Source organism: Peromyscus californicus, unplaced genomic scaffold (assembly GCF_007827085.1).
Source record: "Peromyscus californicus insignis strain IS unplaced genomic scaffold, ASM782708v3 Scaffold_23__1_contigs__length_62951481, whole genome shotgun sequence".
Taxonomy (NCBI): domain Eukaryota; kingdom Metazoa; phylum Chordata; class Mammalia; order Rodentia; family Cricetidae; genus Peromyscus; species Peromyscus californicus.
The window spans coordinates 37,368,646-37,383,886 of NW_026294534.1; the positions used below are offsets into that span (position 1 = coordinate 37,368,646).

Sequence of the window (15,241 nt, forward strand, 5' to 3'; positions counted from 1 at the left end):
CCAAAACTTCTGATCTTGTCCATGGAGGAAAGTTTTGGGGACCACTTCCCAATCTCAAACTCCGCTCTTATAACTGTTCCACCACTCATCCTCCCAGGCCCCCAAAACTCAGCTCTCCAGTTCCTTATCCTTTATTGCCAGTTATTTCCCAAATTTCTGCTTCTTATAAATTATTTAGAATTTTCTTTTGGTGGTAAAGCACACCTAATGTCAGAGTTACCATTGGAACTGTTTTGAAGTGTACGGTTGCCCAATGGCACTGAGTTGTGTAAGCATCACCACTGTCCAGCCCCACACTTTTCATCACCCCAAACAAAACCCCGGCAGCTGTTGGGCAATGTAGCTCATGTGTCTCTCTCCTGCCCCCAGGCCCTGGTAACCTCTGTACTACTTTCTGTCTGGGAAATCGCTGATTCTGCGTACCTCGTGTAGATAAGCTCATATTTGTCCTTCCCTTTGGCTTATTTCACTTAGCTTGGTGTTTTCTCCATTCGTTAATCTCACCTTTGTTGTGATGGTTTCCTGGTTTTCTTTGAAAGGCTGGATGCTGATCTGTTGTATATGTATGCCTATGTACGCCACAACCTGGCTTATTCATTTGTCTGGTGATGGGCGTTTGGGTTCAGATACTGGCTTTTTAAAGCGTTGTGTATGGAGGCATTTTGTCGTTAGCATCACGGCCTCCCACCCCTGCCTGGGTTCGAGTCCCTTTGCCTGAGTCACGGTGTTGACCTCTCAAAGTCCGTAAGCTTTGACCTCAGCCTGGTTTTGGCTACTTATCCTTCCTTGAGTGGATTAGGAGCAGGGAATGTCCTGTTCTTAGAGGGCAGTAACTACCTCACGCAGTAAAGAAAGGCCATTGTGAAGACTGACATTTGGCCATGTGTGTGCGTGAATAGTCTAGGTAGGGCCTGCTATGCTATAAGTGCAGAGCCGGCACTGGACTCTTACGAGCATTGGAACTAGGGCATGGAGAGATGGCTCGGGGGTTAAGAGCCATCTTACACGCTGGCTGCTCCTCCAGAGGGCTCAGGTTTGGTTCCCAGCACCCACACGATGGCTCACAACTGTCTGTGACTCCAGTTTTAGGGGATCTAACACCCTGTTCTGCCCTCCAAGGGCTCCAGGCATGTACATGGTACACATACACACATGTAGCCAGGCAAAACACTCACACACATAAAATAAAAATAAATAAGTTTTAAAAATCGTGACTCAACAGATTTCCCCGAATACCTTCCTTCCCCTCTCCTATCCACCCTAACTGTCAGTTTGTTCCAGGGTCATCTGTCAATAGTGTTAGACCTAAGTGGGAGTGGCTTGTCTTTGTCTCAGCTCTGTCCCCACTTTGGAGGGCCAGCCTATGCTATTACCATGCAGCTCCCCTGAGGGCCCGTGCCACGGTCTCTTGTACTGCTGCCTTGTTTTGCCCTCTTCCTGTGTTTGTGTTCCAAGTCTCAAGAGCAGGTCTGAGTTCTTCTCAGTTTGTCTAATTATTTCTCTAAGTGGGAAATTAGTCTTGTACTTGATTACCAGGGCAGGGTTTTCTCCAATCCCTTACTCAGTCTTCATATTCAAAGTCCCACCAGTGTTCTCATATGGTGAGGTGTGCTGTCGGCCACTTTTTGAGCAGCATCAGGTAGAGCAAACACCTAGCCCTGAACTCAGTCTCAGGTCCTTGTAAAGTAACTGATGGACTTTTTGTAATGCAAAGAAAAATAATGCAAGCTAGCTAATTAGTTCTTGGCGTTTGACCTTCCAAAGAGAAATGTTGACTATTGCTCTAAGAGACTTGAAAATCACTTTAAAAAGCAATCAAGGTTATAAATATGGATCCATAATCAAATGTGTTCCTGTAACCTGGGGAGACTGTGTTTAGTGATAAATGCATACATGATTTCAAAAATGATTCAACTCAAGTTAAATGAAAGGGAAGAATATGAAGATACTTCACAGAAAACTGTAGGTCTGAAGTGGTGTAGTTCTGAAGTCCCAGAACTCTACTAGGGAGGCTGAGGAAGATTAAGGCCAGCCTAGACTATATAGCAAAATAGATAGGTAGGTAGATAGTTATGTATATAGATATGTAGGTAGGTAAGTAGGTAAGTAAGTAGGTAGGTAGGTAGGTAGGTAGGTAGATGGGTGGATGGATGGATGGATGGATGGATGGATGGATGGATGGATGGATAGATAGATAAGCAAGCCTAGGTAATATTTCCGAAGTAATTTAGTTTGTCATTTGACTTATCTATATATAAGTTTAATGAATATGAAATTATTATGAACAGATATTTGACCAGTCCTATCTGTATCCCTAAAAGTGTATCTTTTCAAGTTAATGTACTACATTTGGGATATTTTGTTGGGGTGTTGCATATGTGCTAGTTGTGACCTAAAGCCACTATTATGACCTTACTCTTAGTGGATAAAAGTAGTACCTCATTAATTGTATTTTAAATGCTTTGTGTGTTCATTTCTTCCTCTGAGAACTTTAGGAGGGATGGGCAAGAAGCCTGAGTATAGAAGTACTCAACTTGACTCCAGTATTTCATAAAATAAATCAAGCTTTTAGAAGCAAAATATCTCTGCTTTGTTTTCTCCTTTAAAAATCATCATGGAAATTAACTTGGTAGTCCACGGGATCAGTCACTTAAAATGACAACTAAAAACCCCATTGGTCTAAGGTCTGTTATAGTTGGTTGAGAGGAAAAGCCCTAAAGTGATAGGTGACAATGATGGATTCTCTGTGGATCCCCTTGTTTCTTTGTGCACAGGATCCCAGAGTCACCTCCCCACCCCCCCCCCCACCCCACCCCCACCCCGCCAAGTGGTCCTCTGGGTTAATGACGTGGGCCAAAAGAAGTGAGTATGTTGGAGATTCCCATGGCATGGGTTTTGGCCAGCAGCCCCTGCCTCCCCTCTACTGGGGACTCCCATTTGTTTGGTCCCCAGTACTTTCTCCTCTGTAGGGGCAGCCCCACTGTTCTTTGGTTCCTAGGCTATGGCTTAAACAAATCTAGCATTAGGTGGTTTGCCAGACCGGGTTAAGGAGCACGACTCCAGTGACTCTGGAGTGGCAGACTGAAAGACCAGCAAATGGCCTAGCTGCCACCCTCTTGTTCCTCCTGGGGCCTGAGCTCTGCCCGGCTAGTGCGGGACAAAGGGGGCACTTTCAGCCCTGTAAATAGCTTCTTGTGTCAGGGGGAGGAGGTGGGGCAGGGAATGGCAGCAGCATGCCAGCTTGGCTTGCGGCCTTAAGGAAAGATGTCAGGACTTCTCAATTTGCTGCTGTCAGGCAAGTGTGCGATTTGTGTGGGTTTGTTTGAGGTCTGCATTCCTCGCAGAGCATTCCATCCAACTGCTGTTGCTCAGATGGATGGGAGCTCGAGGAGCGTCGGAAGGAGAGAAACACACGGGATCTAGATCACAAGGAGAGAATAAAATGCTGCTGTAAGGAAAAGAATTGACTTTGCAGAATTGCAGGAGTGTGTGCGTGTGTGTGCGTGTGTGTGCGTGTGTGTGTGCGCGCGCGCGTGTGTCCGACCTCATGTGTCCCTAGGGAGAATGATGCCCTTGTGGGTCACCTCTGGCTCAGAGCTACGGGTTGTTTGGTTTTGTTTTTTTATAATGCAGACACAGAGGTGAACCTTTGTGGACAATGGGCACTGAACCTACGTGTTCAGAGGCCGGGGAGACAGGATCGATGGTAGCGTTTACGTAAGACATGGAGAGTTCAAATGGATTTCAGGTTTGGGTTTCTCCTAACGCCAGTCAGTATTACTGCTGGAAGGACCCTTCTGTCCTGTTCTCTTAGCTCCCAACTTGGAGCAGGCTGAAGGGGACCGGGAGTCCATGTGCAGCTAACCCTGTGTATGTTCTCAGTGAGCAGGTCAGGGGGCAGCCAAGAGGAAGAGCCATTCATATGAACTGGGTTTAGAGTCAGGTTAGTGTCTCCTTCTGACAGACACCTCAGAGAAGCCTTTTCTGTGTCCGGCTCTGGTTTTCCTCCGGGTCATTTTCTAATGAGATGCAGAATATGAAAAACTCCCTGAAGCACCGGGTACAGCTAAATGATGCTTCGGTTCAAAGCTTGGGCAGAGGGTCCCGGCGTTTCTGGTTTTGATAGTCTTGCTATCCAGTTCTCCCTTGTTACCTGTCTCTACCCACATGTACCTAGAGGCATCCTCCATTCTTGTTCTTCGCTGAGTTCGCAAGGCTCTTCTGGACTATTAGTTTCCTGTCACTCTGTGGTTTTGGACTCTTGTGTTAGCGGCATTTCTAACAAGCCAGCTGAACAAATACTTGTGAAAAATGTCTAGGTTTGTCGTCTGTATTTCTGTGTGCTACATGGATGTGGGTGCCACAGGCCAGAACAAGCTGAAGTCCCCTGGGGCTGGAGATGTAGGTGGTTGTTGGCTGCCCAGTGTGGGGGCTGGGAGCTGAACTTAGGTCCTCTGGAAGAGCAGCGAGTGCTCCTCACTGCTGAGCCGCCTCTCCGGCTCCACGGCTCCACACACACTTTCCGTAAGCAGGGAAGGAAGGGTGTGCACAGGAGCGGCTGTAGCCGAAGGAACAGCTGGCCGTCAGCAAGTCTGTATGTTCCACACTGAGACATATGTCTTCTTCCTAAGACTTTAAGCCAACTGAATCATGTTATTAGCAGAGAGCAGTGTGGTGAATGTGCCAGAGCTATAAGCTCTGCTAGATGCCGATATGGAAATTTGCTTTTGAAAAAAAATCCAAGAAAGTTCCCAACAGAATACCATTGGCTTAGGAACACAATGTGTCTCCTTAGTTCTAGCCATTTATTAGGAAGTGCTCAAAAACCTATCGAGGACTGAATCTTAGGTATGTATGGTATCTGTCGTCATAGAATGGTTGTTTACAGTGTCTTGTTTGTTTGACTGGAAGCCTACCTCTACATTTTACACATCTGACTACCTTTTCCTTAACAGCATTGAGTAGAAGAAGCAAGGTTTATAGTGCGATCAGTGCTTGATGTTTGTTCTCGACAGAACTAAATGATGTATTCTCTTCTTCACGCAGAGTTTCCAGTGTACAGCCTTACCAATGTACACGGTAGAGTTGGTCTGCAGATTGGTACTTGGCTCCTAGCATGGATTAAATGGCTATTGCTTGTCATTATCCCCCCACTAAATGTCAGAATTTGGCTGGATTTAAATGCTTAGCGTGACAGATTAGCACGTAATAAGATGTTCTTGCATACATGCTATTAATATATAAGTCTCAGAAGGTTTTTAAAACATTTTTCTTCCCAGCCTTATTAAACTTTCTTTGCACAATGCGCTCTATATCTTGGCTGCCATTGCTTAAAATAGAGAAGTTAGTCCTCTTGTGTGAGACTCTATTTGTTGAGAGATGAATTAGTAGCCTCACTCAGGGATGTAATTCTACTGTATTCAACTCCTATAAATCCACACAATCTAGATGTTATAAAAATTACTCCCCAGACACTGAGGAAAGAAGAGGCCATGGGTGTGTATGCAAGGGGTGGATAATGCCTCTGCAGACTCACAATGATGAAGGGCCGTGGAGACAAGTGGAATAGAATGGTTGGGGAGCAAGACAGGTTGGCGTGTTAGATCAGAAGTGTGCCAAGTTATAATACTGTTTGTGCCGGTGCCAATGAGACCTGATTTCCTCTGCTTATCCTTGAAGCCTCAGTGTAGGGTCTGGTTCTCAGAAGGACCCTTCTGGATGCTTAGTGGGCTTTGCTCATTTCATTCTCTTCCTCCTTCGGTGGTTAACCCATTGAGTGACTGACTTGATCGTTAGCACTGTCTCCCCAGCTCCTGCCCAGCACGGTGCTTGGGTACACCCTCAGCACTCAGATCCGCAGGAGGACGGGAGGAGCTCGGTTCCTGTGAATACACTGAGACCAAATACTCTGCCAGTGAGTCTTGGTATCTTTCTCCCCGAGCTGTCTCATGGTGGTTAGACATACCACCCAGTATCCTAGCCTTCATGTCAGTGGTTGAAAAGAAACCTATCCATTGTCTCCTCTTATGGGAAGCTGAGCGAAATGAAAACAGTGTCTGTTTGAAGAACTGCCCCTGGCAGCAACCCTCCCTGATGTTGGTCCCTGCCCATGGGTGGAGCAGTGGGGTGACTCTACGCCCAGCTGCTCATTGGCCCATCCTCCACCCTCTGTTCCCCTGAGAAGTCAAGTATGGATTTTGTCTGCTAGTTACCTTTAGCCCAGTGGGCAGCAGGGCAGGACTCGGCATGTGACTAATGCCCTGAAAGACCTTGGCAGGCCTGGTACTCACCCACTGAGCTGCCCTGGCCCCCACCCCACCCCCACCCTCACTGCCCTTTTCTGATTCTGCTGTGGTGTGTCACCTAGCAGTCAGCTGTCCGTGGCACAGATGGTGAGTAGGCATGGCTGCTTTCTTTCCAGAATTAAAATCTGAAGACACTGGCCTATCTGTTCTTTCTGTTAGCACGTTAACCTTGAGGGGTGTGTGTGTGTGTGTGTGTGTGTGTGTGTGTGTGTGTGTGTGTGTGTTTGCGTGTACATGACTACTCTTACTCTGAACCATGATAGCATAAGCCTGAACAAGCTGAGCACATGTATTATGATGTTGGGTCCTGTCATAGTCTTGGTTCAGAAAAGCAGCTTGATATTCTGTTACTCTGTGGGGGGGGGGGGGGGGAATAGTATAATCGTGTAGATTTGATTTAAAAGGATGATTTCTATATTTCAAAAAGATATTTCCAGTCCTGTGACCTAGCTTTCAAAGGAACGTATGCTGTCTGAACTTGAGTGGCGGAGTGAGCACTTGCTGAGTGCTGTGGAGAGGAGTGCAGTCTCCCGGATTATTTCTTATTTCTTCCTTTGCTATGTGCCAGCCTTGAGGCACATAGCACATTATTCATAAGCTTTTAAATTAGAACTGTTCCTGCTCTCTAGTGCACACTTAATTATTTTAGACTAGTCTCTACATAAATTGCTTAGAAGATGCAATTTGGGGCTTTGGTATATATTAATGTTCACCTAATTTTCTTCTGTGTATCTTGGCTTCTTCTTTGGGCTCTGTAAAATGTAGGTAAGCATTTTTATTACCACAGTAACTTAGTATCCTGAGCTCAGGACTCATCAGAGAGCTTTGGTAGAGGAAATGATAATATCATCTAACATTTATTGAGTAATTTCTTGTGTGTGGCACAAGACACAACATCCTCAGCTGTTGATGGGAATCCTTCAGTAGTACTGAAAGCTCACTGGAATGGGTACTATTTCCATCTCCGTTTATGGAGACACAAACCAAGGTTCAGCAAGGCAAAAGAAGCTGTTCACACAGCCAGGAGAGTACAAAGGCTGGCCTTGGTTCCAGAGTACAGTCTTCAATACCGTTTTACCTTTCTCTCAAATACAATTCCATAACCCCTCTCGAGACTTCGGGTGTTTGTTTTCAAGTTCATGTGCACTGATTTATTTATTCAGTTTAGGTGTAATACCTTGGGGAATATAAAAGAAAGTGATCTGATTAGAACAGCTGATTATGGATCTCCTGACATTTGTAGCCACTTGTACTGGGAAGCTGAGAGACGTGTTGAAATTGAGGCTGGTCTGTTTTACCAGTTGGAAAACTTGTTCTGGAATCTCCTGGCAGGAGCAACTCCTCCTGACCCTTAGGTGGTTTGGGCTTGTTCACTCTTCTTTACTCATGTTATCACCTTGACAGTGAAGGCTGAGTGGAAGGGAGCAAAGATGTCATTTTCTTCTTTTCTGAATCACTTGAACATTATATGGCAAGAATTCTCTAAGTTTAATGTAGTTAATGAAAACTTTGTTATATGCAATATAATGGGGAAATGGAACAAAAGTAAATGACTCAAATGTTACCAGAAAAATGAGATTTGACTGTGGAAAAGACCTGGACCATTCGACTCTGGGTTTAATGGCTGGATTGAGCAGCAAGCCATGGCACTAGTGATTGGTCTGTGGGAATTCTGGAGAAGTGTCCTGCTCCCTGGACTGAACATGCATCTTTTCTCTTCTAACAGAATTCTGCCTAAGGAGCCACCAACACAGGACCATGGAAGTCCATGAATTGTTCCGGTATTTCCGGATGCCAGAGCTGATTGACATCCGGCAGTATGTGCGTACCCTTCCAACCAACACACTCATGGGCTTTGGAGCTTTTGCAGCGCTTACCACTTTCTGGTACGCCACGAGACCTAAGGCTCTGAAGCCACCATGTGACCTTTCCATGCAGTCCGTGGAAGTAGCGGTAAGTGGGGGCCTGGCCTGTCTTGTGGGCTCTCTCTTCATGTGCCCTGATTAGTTTTAACTTCGCTGATATGTCTTTGAGGACAGTTTATAAAGAGAAGTTGGTGGTGGTAAACACATGCAGAAGCCAAATTACGGGGCAGGGCATGGGGACGGAAAACGTGAGGTAGGTTAGTTGTCTTTCCATAGTTACATTGAAGATGGTCCCAGAAATCACATTGAGCTTCCCTGTGCTACTAGACTCCATGCGGGAATAGAACATTCTGCCCGGAGAAAGAGAGAACGTAGAGCCTTGTTCCGTAGGGAAGATGTCACTGAGAGCTTGACTTGTGGCACATCTGATCGCTAGAGCTCATTCTCACACTGTTGAAAGGGATGCTGAGGTTTGACTCAGGTGAAGGCTGTCATCAGCCCTTAACAGAATGTCATGGCTGCAGTGTTTAGGACAGGGCACAAGGAGCCAGAACTCAAGAGGCGTCTGTGCTTGGCACCGTGAGTTCCAGGTTGTCTGTGGCCCCGGGCAAACGGAAGGTCACGAAGTAACCATGAATGTGAAAGCTGGCAAACGTGATAAGGAATCGTGGGTGGGATGGTGTAAGGAACCTCTAGACCCTCCTCCCCTGAATTCCCTTCCCTACCACTCCTGTGTCCTCCTCTTGATCTCTTCCCAAATTTCACAGAACACGCAAGTGATTGACAAGGCCGAGAAGCCAAGTCCTCAGGGTGCTTTGGCTCTTCACACATACTCCACTGCACAGCTGCTCTCTCTCCTCTGCTCTGGTCAGAATTAGCTGTCAGCATTTGTTACTTTCAACACAGAAAGAGGTTGGGAAACACAGGCATTTGCTGCTTTTGGACGGAGAGGTGAAAGGTCCCCTCACCTTTCCCCCAGTTGGTTGCTGTGGCAGACCACTGTGCCCCTCCGCAGAAAGCCCTGGCTAGACTAATAGTTTGGGGATGCTAATTTTGGGGTTTTGTTTTAAATGAGTCCTGGGATTTGTTAATACGAAGTTCTTAAAATATACCAAATAAGTCGGTAATTTGTGACCGATACAGGCAAGGGTTGTCTGAGAAAGCTGGGCTCTCTGCTTCATTTCCATGGGGAGGTGATGGCGTTCCACCCAGCTTTCCATACTCCAGTGAGGAGGATTCAACCTAGAGTCGGTGTGACTGTGGCATTCCTTCTCTTCTGCATGGCACCTGGTACAGTGGGTGTCACTCTCAAGGGGGTAGGAGACAGGTACAGAGTTCAGACCCCAGTAATTCAGCAGCGACTCTTGGAAATACCCAGGTCTCACTAGAGGAGACAGTGCACCAGTGGGGACACTTGCAGTGTGGTTTAAAAAAAAAGGTTTATTTATATTTTCATTATGTGTATGAGTGTGTGCCTGCATGGATATATGCACACCATATTGCATGGAGATGCTCTCCAAGGCCAAAAGATGATGTCGTATCTGGGACTGGAGTTGTAGATGGTTGTGAGCTGCCGTGTGGGTGTGGGAACTGAACCCAGGTCCTCTGAAACAACAGAAAATGCTCTTAAGCACTGAGCTGCCTCTCCAACCCTCAGTGTGTAAAGTTCCATCTTAGCATGAAGTGATTGTTCCTGATTAAAATAATTACACATGTTCTCTGAAGAACAGTTTAAAATTACAGATAAACAGAACACTAAAATTATAATTTTACTGTTCAGTATATAGGAGTTCTGATTCTTTTCTGTTTATAAGAAATAGATTTAGATCTGAGTTTCAGAATTCAGTGATCTTAGGAATAATGGACTTGCTTTGCTTTTTAAAAATTGAAATAAAATTTTAAGTTTAAACATAGTTGGAGTCTGTAGTTATAGACTCATTATAGGGAGTTATATACTCAGTCATTATAGACACATTATAGGGAGTTATATACTCAGTAGTTATAGATACATTATAGGGAGTTATATACTCAGTAGTTATAGACTCATTATAGGGAGTTATATACTCAGTAGTTATAGACACATTATAGGGAGCATTGTTCTATGAAACTCTGTTAGCAAGAAAAACAAATACCACTAATTTCTTAAGGTATTCCTGACACCTGACAACTGTTTCGAGCTGTCTCTCAGGACAAGGGCTGTTGTGTTGTTCCTACTTTGAAAGCAAGTGAGTACCACTTGCTAGTCACCTGCCATTTGGCCCTTCCCCTGCTCCTCCCATCTCATGCAGTTTCGATCACTTCCCTTTCTATAAACTTTACATGGATGTTAAGATGAGGAGTCCACACTTTGGTTTGGATGCTTCTCTTCCTCGACCACTCTAGCTGTTTCCTAGCTTTGGTTTGTACAGTACCAACCCAGGGCTTCGGTGTAAGTTACATCTTAGTTTCCTATGACGACTCAGGGTGCTAGAGAGGATGTGAGTTTATCTCTGTGGACCCATCAGAAAAGGCAGTACAGCTCCAGAACGTGGCCGGGCTTGGCACCAGGATCTTGAAAAGTTGAGTATGGTTTAATCAGGCTGTATTTCAAGAGCCCTGTCCCAGAGTGTGTGATTGCAGCTCACCTGGGAGCCTTGGTTACCTAAAGGCCAACCTCTCCCTGGCAGCTAGGAGGAACACCCACCTGCTGCAGATGGATGCTTCTGCTGTTCCATGACTTTGAACAGACATAAAAACAGATTTTGGGGTTTTTTTTTTTTTTGGTTTGTTTTAAACTACTTTCATACTTGATATATAAGATCTCTTATTTTCCTCACCTGCCCTTGCTTGCTGAGTTTGAATTCTTCACCTTCCCTTAGTAAAGATGCTGTTCACAGCGGTGATGGTGACTTGAAACCTTTGTTGATTGGTTAGGGTCCAGACCCTGGGGGCTGCCTGCAGTTAAGGGAAGCATTAAGATACGTTGAGGCTGAGAAGTTTATAAACTGATGACATGGCCGCTCTAAGATATGGTTCATGGAAACATTTTTTTTTAATTGTAGACATGAAGGAGAGAACCACCAGAGACATCTGGAAGAGTCAGAGCAGAGAGGGAAAGTAGCAGACTGAACATGGACAGCAGACTGGGCCGGGCAATGAGAGAAGAGGGTGGGGGAAGAGCGAGAAAGGAAGGCTAAGAGCAGATCAAGAGAGGGCAGGGGACCAAGAGAGGGCAGAAGAGAGGACGGCAGAGAACATAGCTGAACTGGCAGGGTTATAAGGAGAGTGAGTAGCTGTGGAGAGGGGAGCCCATGAGCTGGAGAAGTCTGGAGTAGGGAGGGGTGAGCAGAGCCAGGATGCCAGGCTGGACTCTGAAATATGTAGCAGGTCCTTGTGACACTGAGGGAGCCTGGAGGCCGGCGTGCACTTTGGTATGCTAACAGACACCGCAGATAGCCATTTGTCCCGTCTGCCTGCGATATGGGAAATGGCTTCTTTGGTTGAGAGAACCAGCTTCACACGCTCCTGCGATATGCTGGGTTTTGTCTAACCACCAGAGTTTGGGGAAATGGAGTTTCCTTTGGACCTGACAGGAAGGACCCGGAAGATAGAGACTTGACGGCCCCGACATAGTCATCTGACTCTTCTAACCTCCACATTTTATGTCTAAGAAACATAAGTCAAGCCCCTGCCTAGCACTGCTTAGAAGACACACGTCTGCCTGGTCTGTGATGTGTTTGGTGTTAGTTTGTTAAAACAAGAGCTCTGGGGAGGAGAATGGACTACTATGATAAAGAAGGTTGAGTGGGTTCAGGAAATCTGAAAGATCAGTGCCTGGAGCCTTGGGACTCAGGAGGAGGCTTTTCTGAAACTGAATGTGTAGGCCTGTAATTTTAGCGCTGAGACAGGAGAATGGCAAGTTTGAGGGCAGCAGGTTGGGCTGCATAGCAAGATCCTGTCAAAACAAAACAAAGTAAGAAAGATAAGAAATGATGGCTAAAGTCTGTGGATATAGAATCAGAAACTGTTAAGAATCAGGTGGTTGAGGCTGTAGGAGAGCCTAGGAAGGCATGGAGCTGTGAAATGCCAGCAGTTCTGTCCATCCTGACCTTTGACCCCGGTTGGGCAGAGATGTGACTGGAGTGGAGCTTGCTACTGCAGGGGTGAGGGCGGTGTGCCCACCTATGAGGCTCAAAGGATTTGGGACATAACCAGTTGCAAAGTGCAGATGAGGTCCATGGGAATTACTGGAGGAGGCCGTAGAGAGAAAAGAGAGGTATGGCTTCCTGTCAAGTTAGGTTAGAAAGGCTTGTGACTACCACTAGGTCATAAAGAACTTCAGGAAACACATGTTTGTTTTTTCTCCAGTTATGGAAATGAATAAATTGGAACAAATAAGAATTTACGCCTGTAAGTCCTTGGCCTATCGAAAGCAGTTCTTGGACTATGAGAATTTAGGGTAGAATTTGCTTCTGGTGACTAAACCATGGGCTATAGCAGATTCGGTGTCTAAGCTTGTGAGTAGATGTGGGTTCAGGTTTGGATTCATAGCTTCTCAAATGCAGAACCAGCTCCCTGGGTATAACTCATCTGGTTTCTAAGTTGGATGACGTCACTTCACAGTAAATGATACGATATGTAGGCTGCATGCTATCTGGTGACCCTCATACATGGAGGGTTGGAACTTATGGGTTCCTATGCTGGGCTGCATGTGGCTAGTGACTCCTCTTAGCGTGCTAATCATATGCTCCAGAAAGTCTGATGCAGAGGCTGTGGCTTTGCCGGAGCCCTCCGGAGCCCTCCTCCGCTCGCTGAATCCAGTTGTCAGACTTGCGTCTATTCAGCAAGTACTCGAGCTTCTGCCACATGATGGACACATTACCAGGTAGGGCAGGCCTCTGTCCTTGTGAAACCTCTGGTTGTGAGAGGGACTGCTGGGGGTCAAGTGCCATTTGTTTGTTTGTTTGAGACAGGGTTTCTCTGTGTAGCCCTGGCTGTCCCGGAAGCCACTCTGTAGACTAGGCTGGCCTCGAACTCAGAGACCCGCCTGCCTCTGCCTTCCAAGTGCTGGGATTAAAGGTGTGTGCCACCACCGCCCAGCTTGCCATTCTTGAAGTCAGAGCTCAAGGGCACGCTGCAACAAGGACCAGCTGTCCTGGTCCATATTTAGACATATTTGTGAGTAGTCTTCCACATACTCCGTCTTTACCCATGCGCATATGCAAAGGCCCACTTACCAACTGGCATGAGCAGTTTCTTCAACACAAGAGATACATTTTTATGAAGACTTACTCACACCAGACTTGTGGCCATAAAACAAGCACAGGCCTGTAAGGTAATGATGGTGAAATCTCAGAGAATGGCTGTGCCCTTTTGGACTTGAAAACCTATGACCAGCTCTGAGCCAGGGAGCTCTGGTTGAAGTGGGCAGCATCCAGTCCTGCTGGGAGGTGGACAGCTGGCAACAACCCTGGGTGGAAGCTGCTGTGGAATGAGGTTGGACGCTGGTGTCCGTGGCTGTCTCCCACACAAACCTGAAGGTCTGCGGAAACGCCCAAGCCACTTGGTTGTAAATTTTTAAGTGAAAGGGAAGTAGCAGTTGAGTACTGAGCAATATTAGGGACCACGGTAGGATGTGGTTATTTCTGCAGCTATTTATAAATATGACATCATAAATACTGCTTTGTAGTCATTTGTAGATGAGCACTACTTCTCAACTCTGTGACGCTGTTAGGACAGAGAGCAATTAGTAGAGGTGTGTAGGACTGGAAGTACCCATGATGCTTCAGAAGAACCTCCTGGTATGACGAAACTGGCTTTGTATCTATCTGTCATTGTCCCATGAACCCTGAAGGCAGTCACTTTCATCGACTTACCATTTGTCCCCTCGGGGTCCTGGTCACTGTTTCCCATGGTCTGTTTTGGTCTTGATCGCAAAGTAATTGTACAGGTGGTCAAAGAAAGAGGAGCCAAAGTTTGCCCTCACAGTTCTGCTTCCACCAACTCCGAGAATTCCTGAACACATTTTTCTGAAAGGGGTTTTCAGTGTCCGAGAATGTCTTTAGCTGGCAGTCCTCACGGGACAGTGGGGATCAGAGGGAAAGAAAGAAAGCATATTCAGGGTGCTTCTGTTCAGAGAGTCTTCTGGAAGTTTGCAGACATCAGCGTTTCATGCCTTTCGGTAACTTTAGCACCTTTCCCAAAACTTAACAGGCTTTCTGATAAATTATGAAACCTTTCTGAATATTGCTGTCTTACCGTACTCACCCTCTTGGAACCTAAATATAAGGTGTTCCTAGGAGCAGTCTGCTGACTTGGAACAGTGATGCATGTGCCTGGGGCTTTGAATTGCCTGGGAGGAGGAAGTGTCAGGCTGGTAATGAGCAGTGGCAGTGGACTGGGAGCACTGGGGGGTCAAGGCAGGGATTGCTGGGAACTCGGGGCAGAGCTCTGGCCTTCACACTAACACCAGACTGCAGAAGGCTTAAGCAGGTGTCTTCGAAATTTAAGGAAAGAAAGAAGTTGATTATTAGTCTTAAAAAACTATACACTGCATCTGGAGAGATGGTCCAGTGGTTAAGAATACGTGCTGTTCTTAGAGAGGACTGGGGTTCAGTTCCCAGCACCCACATGGTGGCTCATAGCTATCTGTAGATGCACTCATATACATAAAAATAAATAAATAAACCCAAAATAACAATTTATATAATATGTAATATACCTGCCTATTGGTATGTTACTGAGTTCCAAGAAAAGCAAGGGTTGATTGCATAGGAATATGATAAACCCATTCTGAAAACACATGTGATTTTGACCTGCTATTACACAAGAGATGCATGTACACTGAAGTGACAGATAGGATTTCTGCAATATTTACTTGAGTTTTAAAATACCCTCCCAAATGAGGCCAAAAAGTCCCAAATGAAAAAAAAAATGACAATTTTGTCACCACTCTGTGCTTCCTGCAGAAAGTTTCTACTGCGCACCAACATCCAAGAGGTGGGGTCACATAGGGTAGGACTTGGAGCTGTGGCCCCTTTAGGCCAGGCAGAGGTGACACCTAGTGCCTTGTGTGTTACAGGGCTAGGGAAA

At 46.0% G+C, this 15,241-nt stretch overlaps 1 protein-coding gene across 6 annotated transcripts in view; it reads left to right on the plus strand.

Moving 5' to 3' along the window:
* Acsl1 (acyl-CoA synthetase long chain family member 1) overlaps positions 1-15,241 on the plus strand; it is a 68,299-nt gene that overhangs the window by 13,355 nt on the left and 39,703 nt on the right. For 3 of the 6 annotated variants that reach the window (XM_052752227.1, XM_052752229.1, XM_052752230.1), the window contains exon 2: positions 8,032-8,258. In XM_052752227.1, the coding sequence (XP_052608187.1) occupies positions 8,064-8,258 (195 nt within the window). In that variant the 5' untranslated portion in view covers positions 8,032-8,063. Of the gene's footprint in view, positions 1-3,208; positions 3,296-3,364; positions 3,451-6,267; positions 6,393-8,031; positions 8,259-15,241 lie in introns of those variants that run through there. The other 3 variants (XM_052752226.1, XM_052752232.1, XM_052752231.1) reach the window with 3 other exon arrangements.